This window comes from Plectropomus leopardus, chromosome 3, assembly GCF_026936395.1.
Source record: "Plectropomus leopardus strain MGB_pleo_1.0 chromosome 3, ASM2693639v1, whole genome shotgun sequence".
NCBI classification, from domain to species: Eukaryota; Metazoa; Chordata; class Actinopteri; order Perciformes; family Serranidae; genus Plectropomus; species Plectropomus leopardus.
In genome coordinates, this window is record NC_142178.1 from 20014123 (window position 1) to 20041647 (window position 27525).

A 27525-nucleotide genomic window follows, 5' to 3' on the forward strand; every position below is an offset into this window, starting at 1 on the left:
GGTAAAAAGTCCAGAAAATAATCTTTAAAAAACAAAGAAAGAAAAGCAGTATTGGTAAGAGTAGTGGTAGGCTACCTTTAAAATCTTAATGATACCCATCCCTAATCATGATACTGCAAAAAGTTCCATCCAATAAAAATTGATGTATGAAAGGTGGCTTTTGGCGTTGGTATCTTACGCCAAAATCACTGACAAAGCGGCGTATTTGAGGGCTTCTGAATGAGAAGGGTGGTGCATGCTGCCACTTGGTGACATCATCTGAGAGCACAATGTATGTTTTCATAGTTATCATCATTTCTGCCAATCGATGCCCCTAAATCCTACACACTGAAGGGGTTTTCAGACAAGAGTTACCCCGGAGTGTCACCCCTAGTTGATTGTATCAAGGGGCGCCCCCAGACGGTGATCGCCGGTGGAGCAGCGGCGCCCTCCTCTCATCAGTGTGACCGGCCCACCGCCGCCCGGAGGAGCTGCTCTCTCTCCGCTGCCCAAGTTCACAAACCGCTGGCTGTGTGTGAGAGTGGTTAGACATTGTCAGTCTGAGTGTGTGTGTGTATGTGTGTGTGTGTGTGTTCTTACTCTTGTTTTGGATTGTCATACAGACCTCTGATCAACTTCAGATGTGCTTTCAGGCCGGGACGGACTCAAACTTCTAACTTACTACATGTTTTGAAGATTTGCCGGCTTTGTTTCCTCTCTAACTGAAGTGATTTTTGTGGATGGCGCGGTCTAACCAAGATGGACCCGGGTTGTCTGTCGGTTGGGGAATAGATAACGGCTTCACCCTGTGAATCTAAATGTAGACGTTATTTAACTATCCGCTGTACACTCAACATTCACCAGTTTGATGTAACCGGACTGGGTCATTTCCACCCCAGAGGTCACATCCTATGATGGACATTTTCTCACTTAAGTTTCGGTGAACTTTTCCCACGACTCGCCATGTCGGGAGTGGTCCGCACCCTGAGCCGCTGCCTGCTCCCGGCCGAGGCCAGCCGGGACCCGGGCAGCAGCAAGGAGGGGAGCCGGGAGAGGGACGCCGCGCAGGAGCGGGAGGCGCGGCGCAGGAGCCGGGAGATAGACGCGATGCTCGCCCGGGAGAGGAGAGCCGTACGGCGGCTGGTGAAGATCCTCCTGCTCGGGGCCGGGGAGAGCGGAAAGTCCACATTCCTCAAACAGATGCGCATCATTAACGGGCAGGAGTTTGATAAAAAGGCACTTCTGGATTTCCGGGACACAATCTATGAGAATATACTGAAGGTAAGAACAAGGTTTCATGGGAAATAAACAGTTTGAGGCCTTCAGACAAACTTTACAGCCCCTGAGTCCAAAGTTTAAACCACCACACTTATTACCCGTGCCGCTGTCAACCCCTGCTTTTGTTTTTTTTAATTCAGATTGATAGTTTGTTTCTTGAGAGCTAGTGTGGAAAGTATGAAACCCCTCTAACCACTTAAAGTAAGTAAAGTTCAACTCAAGGATGTGTGAGTAACATCCAGTAGACAGGAAGGAGTAGTTGATTAATCAATTAGTCTTGCCTGCTGAAACAATTGATTAGTTAATCATTTACAGTACTGTGCAAAAGGCCACCTTAAACTTTGTTATTTTAGCAAGGTTAATGATCATACATATTTAAGTCTCAGTAGTCTCTTTGCCAAAAACACAACGAGAACATACAGGAAATATGTGTACAATACTAAAAATGCAAATATTTTAGAATAAAACAACTTGTTAGACTAAAGTTGCAAGTATTAGGTTTGACCTCCCTCTCTACTTCATGTCTTGAGCTCTCTTGGGCAGTCAATATGAGATGTACAACACTAATCGCCTGGTGTATTTATACCATTTTCACCATTCAAGACATGTCCAAAGCTCAAACCATTTTGTTCTGATCTGACTAGTTTTTGGTGTTTTCATTCAATGTTCGTGCTCTCTGTATTCTTTGTTCGTATCTCAATAAAGAGTATATATATAGGAAGATAGATAGATACTCATTACGACAATTAAAATAACAAATCTATGGTAGCCTGAGACTTTTCCACAGTACTGTAATTTTAAGTAGTTTTTCATGGAAACATTGCCAAATGTCACCAGTTCCAGCTTCTAAAATGTAAGGATTTTGTGCTTTTTTATCATTTATAATGGGAAACTGAATATATTCGAGTGAGAAGATAATTGTGAAATTGAAATCTGACATTTTACAGACCAAACGATTGTTGATTAATCTAAAAATAATCAGCAGATCAATCAGTGATAGAAATAATCAGTATTTGCAGCCCTAATATTGACATTTTCATCCCACAGTTGAGGCTCACACTCACAAGCAAAAATTCAAACACACAGAGGTTTGTTGACATAGTGCATATTTTTATCCTGAAGTGTGTGTGTGTGTGTGTTCCCTGTGTGTGTGTGTGTGTGTGTGTGTGTGTGTTCGTTCCCTGTTAGTGTGTGCTGTCCCTTTGTTTGCTGTCATGGCTGGGCCTCCCTCACCAGCTAACAATACCAGACTATTCCTAAGGGATGAGCACATCCGCCCTGAGTGCCACAGTGCCCAGACAAGGATGATAAGAGCCTGCACTTCTACACAGCCAAGGCAGTATACAATACCCTCCCCTGAATAGCAGCATACAGTGGCGGTGCTGTCTCGAGCCACATCATGAACAGGACCCCCACCCCACTCCCACCTCACCACCATTTAACCTCCTGAGAAACACACATTGCATGATGAGTAGGAGGGCACGGGAAAGGCAAAAACTGCCAGAAATCACATGATTGGAAATGTACATTTTGGACAAAAAGGGGCGTCTTTCCCAAAGCAGCATAGTACAACATATCTCTAATCCTTATCAAACAACATAAAACATAATAATACTATTAGGGTTGCATATAACTGTTATTTTCACTAACAGTCAATTTATTAACTCCCACAAGAAATCCAATAATCATTTAGTCTATAAATTGTCAGAAAATTGTGATGGATGTCCAACGTTACATCCTCTAAGTACTTGTTCTTTCAAAGCGACAGTCCAAAACCCTAAAATATTCAGTTTACAGTCAAATAAAACTGTGAGAGAAAGGCAATAAACAACGATCATATGATTATTTCCATTACTGATTAATTGGTCGATTATTTTCTTGACTAATTATTTCCACCAGGCATAAAAGTTTGGTTGTGTGCATGTGTGCATGTGTGTGTGTGTGTGTGTGTGTGTGTGTGTGTGTGTGTGTGTGCGTGTGTGTGTGCGTGTGCGTCTGTATCCCTCTGTCTGCAGCTAATTTTGTAAACTTAAGAACCAATCAGCCTAATTATTTGTGTGCACATTTATGACTGTTTATTTGAGGATGTCTTGTGGTTGCAGTGATTAAAAAAACCCAGTGTTTTTCTGAAATCATCTCAGCTAAAAACCAGAAGCCCTACCTGATCGTCTGCAGGCCACATTTTGGCCTTTGTTGTGGTTCAAAAACTGTCATCTATAGAAAACTTTGGTCTCATTTTGAAGCGGAGCATCTGCAGATTAATTCCAAGTATGTTATGATTAGTTAGGCACATTACTAGATCAAGTCAAGTCAACAAGTCAGTTGTTTTTGTAATACCAGTTTCAGGTAGCTGCTTGGCTTTCAGGTGGAGACCTGCACTCTTTAGACTATAAAAATATGTAAAAGTAGTGTAAAGTGTCCATCACAGTTCATCAGAGACCAAGTTATTGTTTCAGCACTACTGACTAATGTAAAATTGCAAAATGTATTATATATCATGAAATAAAGCAATTTAAAGGCCACTACAGGGCTTGAGGAGGAGACAAAGTAGTAAACAACACATCCTCGCTGCACATAGACAATAAATTCTAATGGGTGTTTGAATGGCTGAGAAAAAATAAATTAACCATTAGTGCATAATTCCCAGTGTTTCATGACACCATAAATCGAGCATGATTCCCTTGTTAAAGCTGAGGACTGTTGGTATAAGTAGGATGTTGCCTCACCTAACAGGTGCAGAGGACCGCCTCCCTTCATGGGAACCTGATGATAGAAAAAGAGAACAAAGCAAGAAGTTAAAAGGGGATAAAGCTTAAAGACAGCACTCAGGTGTGAAGCACAATTAAGCCCACAAAAATAAATAACAACGAGGTGGAGTTCAGGTGTGGTCCCGCTCCTTCAGTCTCAGTAATTATACCTCCACTAAGTGATAACTCGCTGGTCTAATCCTTGTCAAAGTAGATTTATTTATTCCCCACAAACTGAAGTGAAACTAAGAAATCTACTGATCCTAATGTAACTCTGTTAAGCCTGGTGTATCAAGTGTAGGATTTCTAAACGACGTCTACTAATTTACAAGTTGAAACTCTTGGTTAGAACAATAGACTCTATAAAAACAGTCATTGTTCAGAACACACAAAAACAACAATGAATCTTATTGTACTGATTTACTACTAAATGCTTGTTTGTTGCAGGGCAGGGAAAGAGACACTAGTTACCTGCAATTAGCTGTGTTTTGACAGTTTTTGATATCTACTGTGCAGCACGGACTTTGGGGGCACAAAATACAGGCACCGTGTTGGAGGAGGAGGGCAGCGCAGCTGATGGGGCGGACAACATTAAAGCAGGAAGGGAGCTACTTTGTAATTACACATTAGTGATAAATGAAACTGTTTTTTTCAGTCGCAGCCAGCTGCCACCATAAACGCCTGCTAGTAATACCACTGACCACATCTTGACTGTCAGGATACAAGTGTTCAGTTCAGACGGTCTTTTGTCTCTCTAGCGCTCTTTTTTAAATTCTTGACACAATTATTTCTGTCACTTTTCATCTAAACAATCAAGTGCGATACTGTGAATGACTCCCCTTGACAATGACGGACACTTTTCATTCTACCTTTAGATGTGGCCGCTTGGATCAAGTATAAACACTTAATTTATAGGGTTCCCGCAGTCCTTAAAGGCATTCAATTCCTTTATACAAAAATAAGGCATTAATTGGTATTATGTTAATCTTTCAGTGTTCTAAAAATGCTAAGACATCAGAAGTAAGAGTTTATAAATGTCTTTTTTTTCTGATGTTGCACTTTAAGCTCTCAAAATAACATATGTTTTTTTCAATTTAATATACCAATCTGTTACAGATCAGTACAGTGAAACCAACAAGACTATTACCCCCTTTTCACTAGCATGGAACGCATTCCATTCTGGTTCACGCACCTAATTTCTACTAAAAATAAATTGGTTGAGAACCTGAAAAGTTTGTTCCCAAATGGAGCTAAAAAAGTTTTCTTAACCTGAAGTGTGAACTATGACAACATCTGTGGGTGTGCCGTATTCTACAAGTTGGAAAGAGAGTAAATTATAGGCAACAATGGAGAAGTCAAGGGAGAAATGTTTGGAAAAACAGAGCTTGCAGTGCCTCATTAATAGTTGGTCCAAGCTTGTTTTTTGGATAAAAACAAGTATCTGTAATAACAGAACAAAAGCTCACAAGTAATCAATGTAATCTGCAATTATAATGGTTCTGCTGAAAACTGGTGAAAATGCAGGCTGGTTCATTAGATAGCACCAAGAATCTAAGAATCCTAAACAGAACCGGTTAAAGAACCAGAGCTAGTTTGGTGGAAAAGGGGACTCTGTTCCTGGCTTGGATGTTTAGAGCAGGGGATCCACTGTCTGCTACCCAGCTGTCACTGTGCCATGGATAACATTAAAAGTGAAAAGTGAACCAAAATTGGCTTTACCAAGATTTTGTGGCATGGCTGAAACTGGTCTAATGCAATGCATACGAGGCTCAGTGTATTTTATGCAAAAGGTTTTAAAACTTTCCAATTGTTTTTTGAGATAGTGGAATCTCACAAGTCATGTTTAATGTTACAACAACCATTTGGACCAAACTGTTCCCAAACCAAGGTCACTCACTTGGTCGTGAAGTCATTTCAAAGTCTTAAATCCAACTTGTCTTAAGCTGTAGGAACCCTGATTTATATACTTGAAGCATGTTTGATTTGAAATCCTTTGCGGTGAGACAACAAGTCGTAGGAACTGCTTCTTTTCTGGTACAACTGACCCTTTACACACAGAGGCTGCATATTTCAAAGGACAAATAGGTGTGTCCCTCCCTCAGAGCGTCTGAGACCATAACTAATGCAGAATTCTTGTGGTCCTTATCAGCTCATAAAAGTCAATTTTTTCCGTGTTTATCATCTATAACTTCTCCTCAAGCAGACCACAAAGTTTAAGTTTCAGTGGTAAACTAGGATTAAGGTCAGTTATGCTGGAGTTTATAATAGGAGTTGTGACATTGGATAGCCGAATAAAGGTTAAAGCATTTATGAAAGGGCCATTTATAAAGCAACTCATCCAGAAAGAGAAACAACAGTTTACAACAACATAATTATTATTTTTGTTGTCTGTTTAGTGGTTCAACAAGCAATGACAACCTGGGTGAAAATATCTGCTAAACTCAAAGTGGATATATTACTATATTAGTTGATAAGGATCATCTGAACACCAAAATAAAAAAATTACTAGGTCATATAAGAGTATGGGAAGGATAATCTGGTATTGTCCAAAATTTCGCACAAGAGATGGCTGCATTTACTGTCAATAATTTGGAGCAACTTTTGAGCAGACGTGGTCAATTTGTTACGGTGTTGGCACAGAATTGCAGACATTGAGACAAACTTTCTGACTTATACAGACAGACAGCCGTACAAACATGCGGGCATACAGGAAGAGAGACGGACACGATTACAGAGTCCACAGATACACAGTTTAGCAATTTGATAAGGTTAGCGTTGGCTCACAGACTGAAAAAATGTTGATGATTATATAGACAGTAATCCTGAGCACATGTGACTCAGAGTGCACTCACAGTGGCTCTCCATCATGCTGCTGTTGGATCTGCGTACCGTGTCAGTTCACGGTTACATGTGCGTCTTTGTGTTTAACTCCAGTTTTTTTTCTAACTTACTCATTTCAACTGTAAAAACAAAACCATCAGGTCCTAAAAGTACATTTCAATGAGGGTTCACACCTAAACACACACCACAGTTACTCACAAGGGAGCATCTCAGCCACACAGCACACACGCACATAGTAACTGTATGAGTGATGATTTCTGTGAACTGTCACATCTTTTTAACATTTTTTTCTGCTTGCCTGTTTCACACCCACTCCTCCTCCCGCACACCCATCTATCTAGGAGGAGGAATCTCTCTTTGAACCTCGTTGTGTGAGATTTTTTTCCTTGCTTCATTTTTCTTTTTGAGGATTTTCCTCGTCTTTATAGAGACGAGGTTGAGCTCGGTTGGCAGCTGCTCATATTGTGGGCCTGTAAAGCCTCACTGAATGTGATATTAAGCTGTGCAAATAATCTTGACCAGACTTGACTATTGCACAAGGGTTAGGTGGTCGTGACTCACTGACACACACATATACACTCACATCCCTTAACCTGCAGTGACCTTTGAAATGTTTGGGAGTTTGCTGATATTGTTTGCTGCTGAGTCTGTGTTGATTCGATTAATAAAGGAAGCAAACAGACTTTAATAATACAGCCGATTCTGAACTTTAAGATGCTGTGAAAGAAAAAGAAAGAGAAAGAAAAAAATATTGATAAACAAGCGACAAAATGGACAAATAAAGGACGTTAAAAATGCTAGTAGTGAGACACAAAAAAAACTGTCACACATACAAGACTTTTTATATTTCTGATTCGCTGCCAAACAATCTGTCAAATTGGAGCAATTAAAAGGAATGGATACAAAAAAGTGTAATAAAAAGACGCAGAGACATAAATGAATATCTGTCTGTGTGTTGGTTGGTTTGATCACTCTGGAGGCGACCTCCCACACAGATCAGTCCACATGCTTCTCTTCAAAAAACCACCAGCAGCCACACATGCGCATGTCTGAGTGTGTATGTGTGTGTTGGACACATGTGCCTCGCTGTTAAACTTACTCCGTGTTTACCAGTAACACTAGACTTGGAGTTGACATTTTTCCCAGGAAGCAGCACATGCAGTAGGAGTTTGCTTTCCTCTGTGCGGTCAGGAAATATTTGTACAATATTGCTGACATGAGAGAAAGCAGCCGTTGGACCACTTCGCCGCATTCAGGCTCATGTATTCATGCACTGATTGTGTGTTTCTGCAGGGCATGCGTGTGCTGGTGGACGCCCGGGACAAACTAGGCATCAGCTGGCAGAGCTGCGAGAACGAGAAGCAAGGCATGCTGGTGATGTCGTGGGAGGGACGTGTGGGCGGCTCGGGGGTCGAGCCAAGTGAGTTTCAGCTGTACGTGATGGCACTGAGCGCGCTCTGGGCGGACACGGGCATACAAGAGGCTTACGCACGACGCTCTGAGTTCCAACTGGTGAGTAAATAACCCCTGTGACATACTGGTCCCCCCTTTTAGTTCCCCCAAAGTAGTTTCAAGGTTTTTGGTCAGTTTGTTCCGAGTCCTTATTTAGGCTATGTAGTGTTTACACTGCTGCAACATGCCATCAGACAGAAATATTTTGCATGTCTTGTGCACTAGGGCTGTGCCAAATGTTGATTTTTTTTGCATTCTAAGTTTCTGTTGATGTTTTTGAGTGTAGCTTCGAATGTCTGGTGTTGTGTTTTATGACTTCACCAACCAAAAAATAAAGAAACCCTCAAATGAAATCCTCAGTTTGAATTAGGGGTTACATCTTATTAAATTAGTTTTCTTAATAAAGCTTTCTTTAGTGTATAATCACCTGAAATGAATAATCATGTTTTCGTTTCCTCAGAATGAGCTGTTTATATGTACATGACAGTGAGTCGTTTTTCATGGAGATCACCATGTTGCACCATGTCTCTAAAGTAGCATGGAATGGACAAACTAAACACTGGCTCCAGATAGGGCCATTCACATTTTTGGCGTTCTTGCATCAGGCACTGTAGTTAGAAGCCCCTCTACAATGACAGCGTTGGAAAAACACAGATTTTTTTTAACATGAAATTGCTTTATTCAGTGTTTTTACTAATTTAAATCACCTGGTTCGTTTGTGTTGGAGAGAAAGAGAACACAAATAATTTGCCTGCCGGCAAAAACTCCTCCAAAAACTAAAAAATGAACACTGAAAGAATTCTAACCAGAAGAAGTTTCAGCTGGTTGAAATCTGCAATCCTCTATGCTTAATACCTCTAAATCGTCTAAACCTACATACCTTACCTTTAAATCAACTGTATGTAATGTAAATCTACAAATGATGCTATTTGTAATCTTTACCTGCAAGTGTGCACAACTACTGAGTTTAAACAAAATTAATATACATGCAAAACAAAGAAAAAAATAGAGCCCATCTTGCGATGACGACCCAACATTTCTCGGTCAACAATGTCGTCCAGAGGCGTGATGTGTGTGTGTGTGTGTGTGTGTAGCTTACCTACATCTGGCGCCCTTGCTTGGACCACACCCATCTTTGAATTCAGCCGTTATTGTGATCTCAGCTACGCCTGTAAAAATGTGCAGAGACAGATAGACATAAAAACACGTGGCAAAATACTCAACACCATTTCTGTGGTAGTTCCTGCTACAATCGATGTCTCCAGGACCACATTTTGCCATAATAAAACACACACACACACACACACACCAAACGAACACACACACACACACACACACACACACACACACACACACACACACACACACAGCGTTGTTGTGACGGGTAAAAAGCTGCACAGCATTCAAATGTTGATTTAGAATTCAAATGTCAACCTCATGAATGAAGCAAACTATTGGGCACAGCCCTGCATGTGCTTTTGTTTTACACATGTCCACGAAATAAAGATATCAGGATCCTCTGGTAGATTTTTTAAAGAAAGTTCAGCAGGTTTAAATAATGTTCGTCTGCACAGAGATAGATTTTAATGCAGGCTGCTTGTTCAGGATGGATGTCTGTGACCATTTAAAGACATACCTCCCTCCAAAAATAATCTGTGTATTGTTCAATCTCATATCCAAGAATGATAAATTACAAAATTGCATTGACATACTTTTCCAAATGTTGAAGCCAATTCTGATACCAAGAAGAAACATTTTAACAATATCAAACCAGCCTTCAAAACCACTCATGGAGCAGTTTGCCAACCACTCTACACAGAACGTCCCAAAACTCATTAAATGGTTCAGAAATAACCTTTTATGCTAAATCCTCCCATGACTGTCAGCCTTAAAAACCAGCCTGGAGTACATTTACTGGCCAGGAGTCATGATCAGTCATAGATTACTCACTGGCTGATGCTTCACTACTAATGTGTCTCATAGCCAAAGCATATCTGATGAGAGCTCCACTTATTTAGCAGTGTGAAAATGTAATATTGCCTTTTCTGTCTTTTAAGTCGTGGCAAAGTATTAAGTAAAAAGTCTATTTTCTTTAAAAACACACACCAAATATCACGGAGGAGATTAATATAGCCCTGGGCCTGTGTTGCCCATCATTTCTTTCCATCGCTTCTGTCTTCTCTCTGTGAGCTGTTAAATTGAGGAATAAAACCACAAAAATAACCTTTATTAAAAAAAAAAAAAACTTGCACTCTGCATGTTTACTGGTTGTGCACCCCCAGCTCCATAAATATTTCCACATCACTTCAGTGACGTCAGCAGCCTCGAGTCGCAGATATCTGCACAGTAACTGATTTACCACAGCCAGGAGTCACAGAGCTAATAATAAGTGACATGCTCAAAACTTGAGAGGAAGTAACTGGATAATATCAGAAATGTTTTTTACCTTTCAGCTGGAGAAAGAAGTCACAGTCAAGGAGCGCTGCACTGAGTGAAGGCTCTGGAAGTATTTATTGTTTTTCTGCGTAACTAACCTCAATCATGTTTTTGTGTTTGGAGACTTTCCAAAGATGTAATTATTTTTCTCCTGACTGGAAATGGAGTCGGTGAAGAGAAGCCCCGCGGAGTTTCATCTGCCATGCAACACTGCACCGAACACAATCCGAAATGGCTCGTAGATTGCAGTGTAATTCTTTTTCCCTCTTAACCATAATATATTAAACACATACTGATCAGTACCACTGGGTTGCACACATCACTGATCCTCATCTCACCGTATAACTAGTCACATGAAATAAATGTTAAAAAAAAGGAGAAAAAAAAAGGCTTTTTTCTTTTCGTTTAGTTTTTTTTGCTTTTTTAAAGCAGGGTTTCATAAAATGGCACCTAAATGTCAGAATGAGGTGCAGAGTTTTGATGATCTCAAAGCCTCAAAATCATCATAGGTTACATAAGGTGACATGATTTTCATTTTATTTTTGCAGAATATAATTTAGGGCAATTTACAGACAGGACAAATTTACATCATGTCGTTTTGATGGATGAGAACTTTTCTCTGCTGTGATGCCAATGTGTAATTTAGACCAATAGGACATCCAAATTTCAGCCTTAAAGTTGCTCTAAATCAATACTTTGTATTAACAATGGATATGAACATGATGGATGGCTTGTAGTGGCAAAGTACAAATGTACGTGTACCATTGCCACCGCAACCATTTTCCATAATATATTAAAAATAAATCTCCGTACACATGTCAAATTGTATTCAATAACCTCATAGCCCACTGCCGTCTACAAAGCAGCCTCTTTTAAAAGATACATCATTACGACCTCCTCCACAGTCACCTTCTTTGTTGTCGCCAGAAACGTTTGACTCTGCCCTTTAGTGCCATCTATTGGCTGCATCGATGCAATTATGAAGGATGCATGGAAATATGCGGGGGTCACGTTTACAACATTTGAGACTGACGTGTCTATTTTCTTGCACAAAAGGAGTATAAATGAGGCCTAACTTCTGTATAAACTTTTTTATTACAAACCGACTTGCTGCAGGTTGTGAATTCAGTGAGGTAAGGTTTCTCAGTAACAACCAAACAAGCAGTGGATTAGTTACGTTTGTTTGCTCAGAAGTCAGATGTTTATTCTTTTGTACTTTTTTAAATATGACTCTAATTGTTATTTCCATGTTTATTTTGTTGCCATACATGTTTGATGAAAATGACATACTGTACTAAACACTATATACTGTAGCTAAAGAAGAGTGAGAGATACTCGCACAGCTGCGAGGCATAACATCATAGACTTTGTAAGGGTAAACAGTGTGCAGATCAGCATGTTTTCAATCTGGCTTGGTGAATTAAGGATTTATTTCAACCAAACCTGAACTGGTGATTGTTGGAACAGTGAGTTTAAATGAAATTCTACAATAAGTCTTCAAGGCAAGTAAGCTAACATCAGACTTAGTTCAGTGAAACAGAGAGGCTTGGATTGGTGTATGGTTGTATTCTTCTGTTTAAAAAGGAAAATAGGGATAAGAACAGGTCAAAAGTTCATAAACTAGCGAATGTGAAACACTGCTTGGCCACACCGACAACAACTGCCATTTTCTTTTGTAATAGTCAAATGACTACGGCAAACAGTTCAATGTCCTTTCTGCTAAATCTATTTCTATGGTTATTACAAACTCTGCAGTTCCCCTCAGCTCTACAGAGCTTCATAGCATCTTTGAGCTCATTGTGTTGGTTTTGCAGCTCTTGATTTTCTCTGCTTTGGATTCACTTTGACCACCAGGCTGTAAACATCACTGTACACTGTCTGCCCACACCAAACAACAGACAAAGTTATCTAGTGAACATTTAGCAGCTAAAGAGTCAGATATTTTCCTCAGGCGTTGGTGGGGACCAAAACGAGAGCTAAAAGGAGATTGAATATTGACAGTGTTGAGTTTACAGCTTGTTTCAGTGCACCCAAGTGGCCAAAAACACATTTTGAATAAATACGGAAATGCTTCATTATTCCATATAAACACGTGTCAGTCTAGAGAGAGTAGGGTGGGGTATCTGTCAGCTCTTTTGCTGTTGTCTTTGGACCTTTTCTGTCTCTGCCGCCTGAAGAAAACCAAACAAACTGAGACTTGTTTAAAGCAACCACTTACTGTAGTTTAAAGATCAATTTGTGAACAACAGAACATCTGGAGAACCACTTGGTTTTTACACAGAACTCTATAAGTGTCTACAGATATTCAGTGAAGGGCCAGACAGACTGTTAATGACACTTAACGTTTCAACAAAATGTCACGAATGATCATTAACCATATTGTCAACATAGTGAATGTCTCACGGCGTCTCCAGCTGCTCTTGTTGTCAGGGCGGTTTGTGTCAGCTGTAGCAGTTCATTTTGTATTTCTTAAGTAACACAGCAGCTCTACTTTATGTTCTGTATGTTTGACCTTTTACTTTGTAACTCATTTATCAGTGACAAAACTATCTGGAGTCAGACAGAAGCCACTTCCGTCCCCCTCTCACTTAACATACTGTAAGTGTGTGTGTATGAGATGTCAGAGCACAGCTTTGGGTCAGACTGCCTTGTCTTATCTGGAGTCGCTGTATGATAAAGCTTGTGCTGTGCAACTGCACAGACTTACAGACATCATTCTGGCGTAAAGGATGTGGCTGGTGATATTCTGTGTTTTTCTTAATGGCTACAAATTCCAGGAAAAACTAAAACTACTGAACAAGTGACGTCTGTGTATCAAAAGTCTGATATATCGTGTTCCTCACACTGTTGTCCACTGACTATTAAAAAACATCAATGGGCCACACTGACACTGCGGTACTGGGTGAGATGAGCAACAACAGTTTATTTTGAGTAAATCCAACAAACACCATCCTGCTGTATAACGAAAGTGTTCGCTTTTTTCAACCTGGGTCTGTCTTTTAAATTTTGTTCACAAATAAGTTTTAATCAGTGTGAGCAACTACCTCTCTTTTGCCAACAGAAGTAAAAATGTACTCCGGTCAGTTTTGCTGGAGTTATGTTTTATAAATGTTTACAACTGAGTTAAAAGTTAGCATGACCCATAATCAGAAATGCTGTAATGATGAAAATAAGACATATGGTAAAAATATAGGGATTCCCTTGTGGCTCTGTCTGCATAACGTCCCCCCAAATGTACTCTCTGCCTCTGTTTGCTGAAAACAACAATACCCAGTTGTTTAAGGGAATCGCTTAGCTTGTTTTAAAAAAATAAAAAATATATTTGTAACTCTTTCTAAAGATTTACAACTTCAGCATGAACAAATGTGGTCAAGTGTCACAGAGTGAAACTGGAAAGAACAGAGACAGTGGCTCACGCTGTTGTTGGTTTTTGTCTTTCCATGTGATTTGTTGACAATAAGAGAGGAACAGAGGAACGTCAGCCTTATGCTTTTCAAAGTAAGAAAAACCAAAATGTCTACTGCGGAGTAAATGTGCTGAGTTAGACGCTCTCCACCTCCCCCCTTCTCTCCACTCTCTGAGAGGTTTTCCGGGGATACCACAGTCAGCTTTTCCCAGGCACTGCTGGAGCTGGGCCACAGACTGACGGGGGAACGAGGGAGGAAAGAGAGAGCGAGAGAGAGTGATGAGAGAAAGAAAGAAAGAAAGGGGGGGGGGTGGAAAGTAGAGAGGAGCAGCAGTGAAGGAGAGGTGGAGATAGTGAGAGAGAAAAAAAAACGAAAGCAGGGATTTTGTTTACTTGTTCTGTGTTCCCACCACACCCAGATAACACGCAGTTTGATATAGGACGTAAACACCAAAAACCTCTTCTGCTTGACAAAAACAAGGCTGTATATCATGCTGTGACGGTAAACTGCAACTGTTGTCTTCAGCCGCACAGACATCCTGAATAAAGGAGGCAGGGATCAGACTGTATACTGTATATAGGGAACTTTGAAGGCCCGCTAAGATGTAAAGAGCCTATAAAACACGCACACACAGACACACAGACACAGACACAGACACACACACACACACACACACACACACATATGGTCGACTATATGAGGTTTCAACCTGGAAATCTCTGCTGCTGCTGTTTTTCATGAGTTAATACTGTATGTACAGTATGTAACTTTATCTACAAGTGTTTACTGAGTGGAAAAATCTCTTTTTCTGTGTCCTCACATCTGGATTTGGGTGTTGTGTTTCCCTTTCTACCGCTCCTCTTTCCGAGCATCCTCATGTGTGTGGGTGTGTGCCGACGTGTGTGATGAACCGAACATTGTTCCCATAACAACCAAATATGAGATATGTTATTCACTAATATTTTTTTTCTTTTGGTTTGAGAATCAAATAATAATTCTGGTTTTATTACATCTTGAATTTTATATTCATAGTTAAGTTCTATGATTTCAATCAATTATGACAACACTGTTCTCTGGAAACATAACATTAGTAGAGCAAAGTGGATCTGTGCTAGAAAAAACATGCTGTTTATCTAAAACACTGTATTCAGTGATTAAAAGGACAGCAAGTGCTCCTGAATGATGCCTCATTGCACAGAAAAACTGCATGCACAAGAACAGTAGGTCGAAGTTGAACCAGGAAGTCGGTCTGTAAACTGATGGATGTTTACAACAACAGACAGCTTGAGCCAGACTTTAATGTTTGGATTTATTCCTCCTCCAGATAAGTTTGACTAACCTGGAAGTTTGTTTACCCCTCGTAATGTCCTGCCGATTGCCATACACCTTTGGTCCTCTGAGGTCATTCTGACCCCGCCCTGTTTTGACTGTTATTTAAAGCATATTGTATAAATTGTCAATCAATTCTGGGTTACACCTTTAGTTTACTTCAGTTCAATCCATAACCACACATTTTTCCCTTCATTTTTGATTTTAGGGCCAATACACATTGTTTACATAAGTATAAAAAACATATTTTGATGGCAAAAGATTTCAGGACAACACAAGGGTTAAAATCTGTCTGATTGTTTGACTGTTCCAAATTTTTGACCAGTTCAGACTTCTTAAAACAACACTGTTGTGTTCCCAGATTTAAGCCGTTAACTTGGTGAGTACAGTGTTATCATCACTGATAGGGATCAAGACCCCAACTATGAAAACAAGCCCCACACTGAAATAAACTGGAATCATCCATTCAAGAACAATTAAGTCATTGTAATTAGATTATAAATTATGTAATTATCGTTCACATTTATAGCTGATATACAACATACAAATACATGTACGAATTATATAGGGTTAAAACGATTAGTTGTTTTAAGATATAGCAACATTTCCTCATTAAAATTTAAAAAAAGTCTTGACCAATGCGATGTATTTTTTTCATTTTGTTTACTTACATTATCCCAAATATTTAACAAAAATGTTAAAATACAAAAATCTGTAATGTTAATCCAGTCATTTGTCCCCATCGCATGTCAGTAGCTTCATATCTACTTTGCGTATGCGTCAGGGTTGTGGTTGTCTGCCAGAAGCTGTTATGAATGAACTTTTGTTAGACTTTATAGATCTTGGTCGTTCTTAACAATATGTTTTAACCACATGAAGAGTTTTAGTCACTGGATGTCTGGATTTTAAGTTATCAGAGAAGCAAGCTGAACAAATGTTGGCGGCAGCTCGACTTCAGCCCCTGCCATGCTAAAAAGCGAAGGAAAAACACTCATTTTTAATGTGAAACTGCTTTATTAAGTATTTTAATCACTGGGTCTGTTTGTTTGTTTTGGAGAGGACAAGACCTCTGCTAACAATTTGGCCTCTGGTTAAAACCCTCTGAACAATGAACACTGAATAATGCTAATGCGCAGAAACATGCATGATGGCCTTGCTCTGTCTTTTGTTATTGATTTGATTGAGCCCCCTAGTAGCAGAAAATTACATAATGTATGTTTCACTGATTAGTCAATCATAATGTGGACGTTTATTTTATAAAATCTAAGCTTATCTGGGATCTGAATTCTTTTAGATTCGCGAGCAAATTGATTTTATTTTCAGCTATTTTAGGGAACAAAGTTATAGATAACTTTGTTTGTTTGCTGTTTTCTTTTATGCCTAAGAACTAAACTTAAACACTGACAATCAAAAATTTTTAGTTTTACCAGATAGATTACACTTGATAATATTAGATAATACTTTCTCTTTACTTAAATGACTCCTCTGATATTTTGCATATTAAAAGACACTAAGAAGATTTAACAAGCGTAACTAATTGCTAACAGAGCAAAGATTAGCAAACATTTGATTATTTAACCTGAAAGCTGGCTTGATTTGTAAATTAAATATATTTGAATGATGGACTGTTGGTTAGACAAAACAAGTGATTTTTCTGTTTTTTCCTGATGGGCATTTTGCCCTATTTGAATATAATAAATATATTAATTGAGTAACAACATGAGATGTACTACAATTATATTGACAATATATTTCTAATGTTTACAAGTTTAGTTAATATAGCATCGTAGTTTGTAGTGAGAGGACTGCAGTAGTCAAAAAATCGTGGCATGTATACCTGTGGCCACACACACACACACACACACACACACACACACACACACACACACACACACACACACACACACACACACACACACACGCTGCAGAATGTGAGCTTATTCAGGTCTTTGCTGTAATAAAGCCCCTAATCTGCCCATACACACCATGAATGGAGACATTCCTCCAGCCTTACTCAACCACACACACTCACACACAAATCCAGACAAACACACACGCACAAACACACACACATACTTGGGCCTAACTACAATACAGCAGTATTCCCTTTCAAACCCCAAACTTCGCAGATTTCTGTCACACTGATCGAACAGAATCAGTGAAAAAACTGTTCAGTTCATCTCTGAAGTGTTGCGTTAATAACCAGGAAGCGTGACCCCTGTGCGGGTGAGATGTGACCTTATGACCCCCCCACCACTGACCTACAGTGTCACAGCAGTAGGAAACACAAAGCCGGGGGACTCTGATTGGTTCAGCTGGACGTGAGCAGGAGGAGGGGCTGGTCCGAGGGAAAGGCAGGGAGAGGGGAATTCCCAGAGATGAAGGGACAAATACAGAGACACACACATACACAAACACACACGTGAGCACACACACAAAGATAATTTCCACATACGCTTTAACTGCCATCAGCAGAAATGAGACAGTCTGACACAGAGGAGGCAGCAAACTAAACAGCAAAATACATTTGCCTTCATCAGACCAAGTCCAGAGATGTATAACCATAGCTGTTAAAACTCAGATATAGGTGTGTGTGTGTGTGTGTGTGTGTGTGTGTGCGTGTGTGATGTGCTAAAATGACTTTGTAACTGGGTTCTGTCTGACTCGCTAATCCCCCCCTCCCCCATGTCTCTCCCCACTGTTTTCACACACACAGCTGTTTCCTGTTGAATGTGTGTGTTTCAGAGAGAGAGAAGAAGAAGAGAGAGATTCAGTTTTAAACTTTTGTCAGGAATCAAAAGTATGAAGATGAATTGTAAAACTACACATAGCACAATGTCACACCACTTAACACCTCAGAAAAGGGTTTTGTTTTCACGTACTGTGCTTTAGAAATCTGAGTGAACCTTTGCTGCTGTGTCAGGGCGCCCGCTGGTTTTCATTAATATCCATATGGGAATCAATTAGCAGCCTTTCGAAACTTTCTTGAGCGGTGTAATCGATTACCCTGAAGATCATACTGCAGTTACACCACATTGCTGCTCGACAACAGTGAAGCAGCGATAGTAATGAATGCGGACGTGATGTTCACTGTGATGCGATTACACAACTCAAGTTTCATGAGTCTGTAAATTGATTTTTCATGCTAAACGGAAATAAAAGGGACTCAAATGCTTCCTGAAAAATCTAAGTTGACCAGCTTGTATTCAGAAAACATTAGCAAAAATAACTTAATAAATAAATTATATGTAATTTACAGCATTTGGTACTTGGTATGTTCCATCAACTAAAAGAAGATTATTGCAAACATGTTTGACTTCTACATGGTGTACTGAAGGGACACGTCTTCAGTGACAAAGACTCGTGTTCTCGAGAGATTTCAGTGGCTGCCTTGTGATGAAGATGTTAACTCTCACCCAGTGTGTTGTCCACTTCTCGCTCAATGAGCTTGTGCCTGACTGTCAAGACTCAAAGTAGCTGTATATGTAGTTGAAAATAGCTATTATACTGAGGGATTCAGTGTTGGAATGTAATTAAATACATCTCCTTAGATACAAAATATAACATTTAGAAATCATAATAAGTTATGCATCAATTCTGAGGTTAAAGATAAGACTTAATTGATCTGTTAGTGAAGTTAACAAACTACTTTGCCTGCTATTTGGTGCTGGACACATAAGACATACCAACTTAATCAGAGCTTTTTTATCAAATATAACTGCTGCTGCTGGTAACTAAGTTTTATGAGAGCAGAGTTTGTTGGCCAGAAACACAAGAATAATGCAATAAATGACAGTAAATTGCTCTGTAGATGTACGGGCAATGTAGACTGTATGTAAAGATGGAGGACGCGTCTCCACTAACCTCCACTGTGCAAAAAGAAGTCAAAATCTCCTGGATCGGTTGCTACCATCTTGCACTGGTGACGTCACTTGATGTCATTGTAGTCCCTTTACGCTACACAAGAAAAACAAACAACAAAAAGCAATTTGATCAGGTGTAATAGAAAAGTATAGATTAGGGCAGTTTACAGGACTTGACCACACCAGTTCACTGAATGTGATTATGAGACAACACACTGATAAAACCCCAGATCTGTCATTTGAGTCACTGTAGTTCACAGTGCTTTCAGTCAAGCCTGTCCATAAACACAAGTCAAACAAGTCACAGAGTACGCTGCAAAAACTGTAATGAGGCTGATATGATTATGACCGGTCATATGGTTTCTGTCATATGGAGCTGATTGAGGAAAAAGCATTGATTGATGTATTATTAAATCAATAACCACAGTAAGCCAGCTTCCATGAAATGTGAATTAAATAAGAAACAAAGACAAGAAAAGATATTGTTCTATTGATCAGATTAAGTGCTTTAACTCGATTATTTGGGTCTTTTAAATTCGGTCACTGCAATTCATGTTTTTTATCTCCTTCCTGTTCCTGCAGAGTGAGTCGGTGAAATACTTCCTGGACAACTTGGATCGTATTGGTCAACTGGTGAGTGACAGCGACTTATTTAATTTCACTTTTCATTTTTTTCACCTCCTTCAACTTTGTAAGAAAATGTTTCTTCTCTCTTTCAGAACTTTATCCCAAACAAGCAGGACATTTTGTTTGCGAGGAAGGCGACAAAGGGCATCGTCGAGCACGATTTTGTCATCAAGAAGATCCCTTTCAAGATGGTGGACGTCGGAGGGCAGAGGTCCCAGAGGCAGAAGTGGTTTCAGTGTTTCGACGGGATCACGTCGATACTATTCATGGTTTCATCGTCGGAGTACGATCAGGTAACATTCAGGCACATTTCTGATCACGTAATGTTGATGTTAGTCAGACAGGCTGATCATTATTCTCCTGAGTTTTGGAATGACGAAACAGAGAAAGCAAACATCAGAGAGACATTTGAGATTTACACAAAGCTCTCTTTGTGGTCGGCTGATGAGACTCGATTGTTGCTTCAATCGTGGCTCGGGTTCAAATCAACAGTCATATGATGACAACTGAATCCTTAACTGGTGCTCAGATAAAATCTGAAATAACCAAAGGATAAATCTGTGTGTGTGTGTGTGTGTGTGTGTGTGTGTGTGATTCCAGGTCTTGATGGAGGATCGAAGGACAAACCGTTTGGTGGAAAGCATGAATATCTTTGAGACAATCGTCAACAACAAGCTCTTCCTCAATGTGTCCATCATCCTCTTCCTCAACAAAACAGACCTGCTGGTGGAAAAGATTCGCACGGTCGACATCCGCAAGAACTTTCCAGAGTTCAGAGGAGACCCATGCAGGCTAGAGGATGTACAGGTACACACACACACACACACACACACACACACACACAATGAAAACAAGTTTTTAATGTTACCACTGTTGTGAGGCAACAAACTCATTTCTGCTGCAAATTGTTTTGTGGTTTTGCTCCTTATTTTTCTCCTTCTGTTTATAACCCAGTATGCTTAATGCACACACACACACACACACACACACACACACACACACACACACACACACACACACACACACACACACACACACACCGGCATTATGTGAATGAGCATCTGCACTTCACACAGACAGGCTCTCAGTGTACACAAGAAATTACAAACAAAGACAGAAATGTGCATTCCAGTTGAATGCTCAACCGCAAAAATACAAATTTCTTCAAAAGTAGAAAAAAAAAAGGAGCGCACCATTGAATAAATGGGTTTCTGTAGAGTTTTGCATCTATTAAAATAGTGCTGGTGATCTGTTTCAGGCTCAGACCCCTCTCTTTGAGAGAGATACTTTGAAATATCACCACCTTTGATGAGATTTACTTTCAAGGCCAATGAATCATAGGGATAATGGCGGGCCAAGATGTTTTGGACTGGCTTAACGTCATGGTCTAAATGATAGTTTTACTTTCACACTGCGGAGTGTATTGTTAGATACTAAACCTGACTCCCTGTTTTCTGTCCCTTTATGAGCCTCTCGTCCATGAGTAGAGCACGCTTCCTTCTGTGCAGTGGTTCAGTTGTAGTTAGATAGAAATAAAATAGTTCCTGCATTAAACCTCTCACAACCAGGTGTGTGTAGTCAGGTCATGTTTTCTGTAAAGAGACATTCTGCTAAGTTTTCTAAATGTATTTTTGGCTCTTTGAGCACCACAAACTCAGTGCCATCTAGTTAAGTTATACTGAAGCAAAGGCAGACATCTCTACAGACGGCAGCAACTTGCATTAACACAATTTAGATAGATAAACAGCACTAAAGGGAAGATAAAAATAAGTATTTTTGATTTTTGGGTGAACAGCTCTTTTACGTAAGCGTGTTTGTACAAACTGCAGTGAGCGGAGAAAAGACAGACTGCAGTGATGGAGCACGCTACTTTTCCTTTCAGCGCAAATGTGTCTGAATTTAAAAATATTCAAATGTACAGCTCTGGAAACTTACTTCAACATTATCATTTATTTGGATGGAAATATTCTGAATATGAGGATGTATTTCTACTTTTAATAATCTTCCTTTCATCCTCCTGCCCCTCAGTGACTCTGTCTCAGTCTGATGTCTCTCATGCACAGGCACGTGTTAAAAGCAGATCAGAAACCTGGTTACCCGACCAAGAGATCAACTTCCTCATTTACATGATGTTTAAGATATCTGCTGACTGTAGAAAGCCGCTTACTTAAGAGTCCCTGCTCTGCTCCTTCCAGGCGTTCCTGGTGCAGTCGTTCAGCCGTAAGAGGAGAAACCGGGGAAAGCCGCTCTTCCACCACTTCACCACTGCGGTGGACACAGAAAACATCCGTTTTGTCTTCCACGCCGTCAAGGACACCATCTTGCAGGAAAACCTCAAAGATATCATGCTGCAGTGACCTTCACGCTGCAGACGGCGGCTTTTTCTGACTCTAAACTGTGAAACGGGTGACGAATCCAGGCCTGGAAGACCCTACAGCCCACAAACGCATATTAACACTGACCTGTGGAGCTGTTGGTTGAACCAAACAGAGTGGATTTAACTGAACTCTGAACCTGTGGAGCCCTAAAAAGTGTCTCTGGACCCGCTGGCTCACATTGGCTCCTGTGGAAACTGTGAGGGTCACAAAGGACTAGACCCTGCATTTAACCTGCATAAATGTGTGTGTGCTAAAAAGACAGTCACCTTCTTGTAGCTCTCAAGTGTTCCCGCCTTCATACACAGGTTAGTTTAAAGAATAGTGAAAAGCACCAACTACATGACATGAGCACTGAAAGTGTTTTTTTTTTTTCTCAGATGTATATGTATATATAAATATAACTAATGACAACTCCTGTCACTAAACCTAAAAGTCAGACTGCTGCTGGTGAGATGTAGTCAAGCCGTGTGAGCAAGAAGCAGCAGAGGAACAGAGAGGGAAAATTAAGGAAGACAGAAAGTTTAGAGCAAGCTGAAGAATCCCTTGTCCTAATGTCCACGTGATGCAGGGAGAGGGGTGCGGGTTTGGGCTCATTCTGGTCATATGCTGTGTTATGTGATAAGGTTGCACAAGTGTTCCTGTCAATGAACTTTAACTAAGGGAAAGGAAGAGATGAGTCTCCTCTCGTGTCTCTCTTTACCTCTCTTCCTCTGCTTGTGTTTGTGACTCCTGCCATCATACAAGAGACGAACAGCTGCAGATAAAAAGTCTTATCCCTCTCAGCCTATGACTCTCCGCTACGGCACAACAGTCCAATTGTTCTTCTCCGTCTCCAGCTGAAACAGTAGACGGCCAAATTAGAGACTCTTCTTGGTTTAAAGACACACAGCTCCTGGATGTGCATGAATTATGGTTCGTCTCTATCCCAATGTCTTTCTTCCATTTCCCACCAACGTCGCAGTAGAAGGACCACAATAGTCTCGACTTAGCTTGAGTCGTATAATAAGAATCCCCTTTACAAGAAGGCTTTGGTGTACGGTTACTCGTTCCTTTGTCTTGTAAACGTGAAAGGAACAGCAGAGGATAACAGGGCTGAACTGTCAATGAACCTTTTCCCGTGCTGCTGAGACATTTTGGACTTGTGTAGCAGTCGGGGTGGGAAGTCTACCAAGAAGATTGCCACAAAGCAAGTGAAAAAAAACAGATTGAACCAAAATAGCAGATGATAATAAGGCTGCCCCCTAAGAGTCGAGGTTTTGAAGCGTCAGTGGGAGACCCCTCAGTTGACTGAGGATGTTTCGGTCACCAGGTTTAGCTGCAGAGTGAGCACTCCTCAGTTTCAGGAGGAAAGGAAAATTCAGGCTGTGCTGGGCTTGGTTCCTCCAGCTCAAGGCAAATTTAAGACTTTTTAATACAACTCAGAATGAAATTTAAGACCAATTTTACAACAACCATAACTGAATAAAAGAGAAAACAAAAACTGACATCAGTTGCTTTGGATTACAAACAATTTTGCCCAAATATTTATTTTAACATAAGAATGACTTTTTTTGGTGACGTTCATGCGAGAGGAATTCAGCAAATTTTATATATTATTTAAAAAAAAACAATTAAAACAAATACAAGACGTTACCTTTATTCTGGAGTTTTACAATTCAACATCAGAAAAAAAGGATTTTTAAAAACCTTTTTTCCCATAACTGAGCATTTGTAAGACTATGTAAAATTTATTTAAGACAATTGTATACTAAGGCCTTATTTTATTTTTTTCAATTCATGAATTCAATGCCTGTTAAGACTTTTTAGGGATTCACATGAACCCTGTCTGGGACCAAAGGGGGGTCCTTCCCAGTATTAGAAAGGTGTACCTAATAAAGTTGCCAGTGTTGTATGTCAAGCCTCCAGGAACAGTGCCAGGCTTTGAGGCCAATTTGACATAACCTTGTAAGTGCAACTTCAGGCTCTGTCACATTGTGCCACTGGGCCCAAAAAAAGACTTGACTGAAAGTCAGCAATGACTTCTTAAGTCACTTTACAATGTACTTACAGTACGTCCTGCACATAACAAGCTGAGTTATTTTAACATACACCTCTACCTTTTTTCTAAACCTAAACAAGTAGTTTTGATGCCTAAACCCACCTGTGCCGCCACCACGTCATCTAACCGAGCCCCCAGAAACAGCACCTGGCTTTGAGGCCAAATTAACATAGTGGTCAAACTGGTGAATTGCAACTCCATTCTCTGTCACGCGATGCTGTTGGGCCCAAAAAGACTTTCTCACATAGACCTAAATTGTGAATAAGAAGACTGTAAATCAAGAGATACTTTTTTTTTGAGCATCACAACCAAGCGGCATCCCCCTTAACTGGAAAATAAAGAATTGTCAAAAAACGCAGTTCACTGAATGGCCACTTGAGGCTGGCTCCAAAACAGAGTCAATCCCCATAGACGCCCATGCTAATATGCCAAACTTTACAGCAGAAATAAACATGTTTAAAGCCTGGTGAAAAAAAGAGTTTTGGTCTCTATAGCTTATTGCAACATCTTATTTATAAAGTATATGGTCACAACCACCATAATGTGACTCGTTTCACTATTTGAATTTAATCCATTCGGTCTGGTGTTTGGAAAGTCTAGAAGATTGAATCATTATATCCCCATTCAAATTAGCACAGGCAAGCAAAAGTCTCCAATGGGGGCTTTCTCTGTGGGCCAAAAAATGCAGAAGATCTGGGTAATTTTTACTAATTTCTTTATGTAACATTTCTTACAAAGTTGCTCATTACTTTTTTTCCTGTTTTTGAATGAAATCCCACCAATTTGCTCAGGGTTTAAGGGTTTAAATACCTGTAAAATGTGTCTAAAAGCAGCACAATTAAATTTATGTTGCTCCGGGCTTCATAGGGTTAATATACTTTTGTGCACTGACTTATGATGGTGGTTAAACTGTTGACCAGAACTGTGTCTAAACTGTCCTGTGATTTTAATGGATGCCCACCAACCAACCAACCGAGCAACCAGAAACATGCATCCTCAATATCCTTTCACCCCATATCCTTCTTCGAATCCCTAAAACGTTTATGTTTTCTAGAGGTAAATCTATGAAATGAAAATGTTAATTGGTGTGTGCAATGGTGTGCATTTTGGTACGCAGCAGTAGGACACAGCTGGGCTGCTCCTCCCACCCCGACTAATAACTCCAAATTGCCTCAAGGGGAATGAGGCGAATCATGAGCACTTCCACACGCCTTATTATTATACTGTATTTAACTGTGTAATTTGTATGTATATGTGTGTGTTTGTGTAGTGACTTATGGCCCTTGTTTTGTGCATGTTCATACATCTTGTACATAGAAAACTGTAAGTATTTGACTGACACTGTGTGTACTGTGGTAACCTTACAATACAAACACCACTCTGTCTAACAGTATCACTGTAACTGTAACTGTAACGTTGCTGTAACATTTGTCATTAACTAACCTACCTTTTCCACTCACACTTTTTTTTTTTTTTGTAAGTGTCGTCATTGCACTGGATGCGTCCGAGAGAAAACAACCAGAAAAGAAAACGTCTGGGAAAATGAAACAAGCAAACAGACGGCAGACTTTTGAAAGGCGAGCAGGATGAAAAGAGGGAGGTCTTCTGCTTTTGTTTTCTGTTTCCCAGTGCCTTGGCTCTGTGCTCTGTGGTGAAATACACTGCCGTTTGCTGACATGCTGTTTCTTTATTTTTTCAGTGTTGGCGTCTGTGTGTTTGAGTGTGTGTACAGCAAAGCAAGAGGTCAAGACTTCCTTCATTTGAAAGAGAGAAAGATTAGAAAAGAGGGGGAGGAAGAGGAAGACGCAAGAAACAAAATTAAAAGATAGAAGAAATACACGCAAATGTGTTTTTCTAATGTCCTGGGGCAGTTTTCTGAACATGAGAAGCCGTCTTGCAAAGCCAGAAAGCAGAGAGTTGATAAGTGATGTCACTCTGATGTATAGCCTGGAGGCTAACCGTAGGCTCTCATTCCACATAATGTAATATGAAGCTCATCAGCCAGAGCTATCAGACCGCTGGGCATGAGAGTGAAGCTGAAGTCGGGCGATATCTCCGTTACCCAGCAGAGTCTGACCTTTGCTTTGGCTTTTAATCAGAGGAGCTCTGATACATAACAGACTGCAAGTCTCAGGAGAGAGGGAGGGAGCCCAGAAACAACTTGAGCAGAGCTTTAGCGTTGTTTTAGAGATCACTGGTTAACATAGATTTATTTACACAGGAAGTCAGTAGATTGTAATTCAAGGTCCACACACACACACAGCAAAAAACATGTGACAGCGTATAATACGGGATCTGTGCAACCAAAAATGACCCTGTGAGTGTTAAGGCGCAGACTGGGGGAGGGACAGACAAAGGGAGGAAGAGAGAACACAAGAAAAAGTAAGGGGATAGAGGGAGGGAGGAGGGAGAGAGGTCATGTTTCCTCTGTTGAGCCCACTTCCTGTCCTGATCCCAAAATGGAGAGACTGTAAGAACGACGTCCCTTTGCTTGTTTCAGTCCCCCCACCCCCCCCCACACACACACACACACACACACACACACACACACACACACACACACACACACACACACACACACACACACACACACACACACACACACACACACACACACACATCAGAGAAACCCAAACCAGCCTCCCGCGGTATCCTACAAAGGAGATGAGAGGAAAAAGCAGGGAGCAGAAAAATATATCCCCAGTGGTCTCTGAAACATAAGGAAGCCTTCGTTTATAGAGGCAGAAAGGCGCAGGACATTTTGTCCTCAAGTTGCACCGGACCCTGTGTGTGTTATGTTTGGCCTGTATGTGTGTGTGTTAAATTGAGTTTAACTATATGCTATGGGGTCATTACCAAAACATTAGTTCAGGATAATTTAATGCAGTGTGTTTTTCTGTCATACATTGATTTTGATTTAAATATTGTTTTTGGGTCCTGAATTGATTTATTTCATACTTGTGGTGTTATTTATACGTGTAGCATTATTATAACAACCAAATGTGGCCACATTTAACTAAAATCAACTTTATTAAATCCCTGACTATGCCTGGATGGTATAAATTTTTTTCATACCTTCATACGTTCTTGGAATTTCGCCCGGGGTATACGGTATATGACAGTATCATTGTGTGGTGCAACATACCATAT

General features: G+C 40.2%; 1 protein-coding gene and 1 long non-coding RNA gene across 2 annotated transcripts in view; one reads left to right on the forward strand and one right to left on the reverse strand.

Annotated features, from left to right (window-relative positions):
- Positions 1–508: 508 nt before the first annotated feature.
- On the forward strand, positions 509–26050 carry gna12a (guanine nucleotide binding protein (G protein) alpha 12a). The gene is made up of 6 exons (XM_042484571.2): positions 509–1260; positions 8139–8357; positions 19915–19965; positions 20052–20252; positions 20560–20766; positions 22155–26050. The coding sequence occupies exons 1-6, from the start codon at positions 943–945 to the stop codon at positions 22314–22316; spliced, it is 1158 nt and encodes a 385-aa protein (XP_042340505.1). The 5' UTR covers positions 509–942; the 3' UTR covers positions 22317–26050.
- Positions 1277–27525, reverse strand: part of LOC148189979 (uncharacterized) — a 32988-nt gene continuing 6739 nt past the window's right edge. Inside the window, exons 2-4 of the long non-coding RNA XR_015776251.1 lie at positions 19334–19426; positions 9397–9466; positions 1277–4020 (exon numbers count right to left, since the gene is read on the reverse strand). This is a non-coding gene — a long non-coding RNA (uncharacterized LOC148189979). The remainder of the gene's footprint in view (positions 4021–9396; positions 9467–19333; positions 19427–27525) is intronic.

Excerpts from the sequence above, each read along its gene's own strand:
- gna12a (XM_042484571.2), top strand. The coding sequence starts at position 943 with ATGTCGGGAGTGGTCCGCACCCTGAGCCGCTGCCTGCTCCCGGCCGAG. Across the intron at positions 19,966-20,051 it reads TGGATCGTATTGGTCAACTG|AACTTTATCCCAAACAAGCA; the intron begins GTGAGTGACAGC and ends TCTCTCTTTCAG. Across the intron at positions 20,253-20,559 it reads CATCGTCGGAGTACGATCAG|GTCTTGATGGAGGATCGAAG; the intron begins GTAACATTCAGG and ends GTGTGATTCCAG.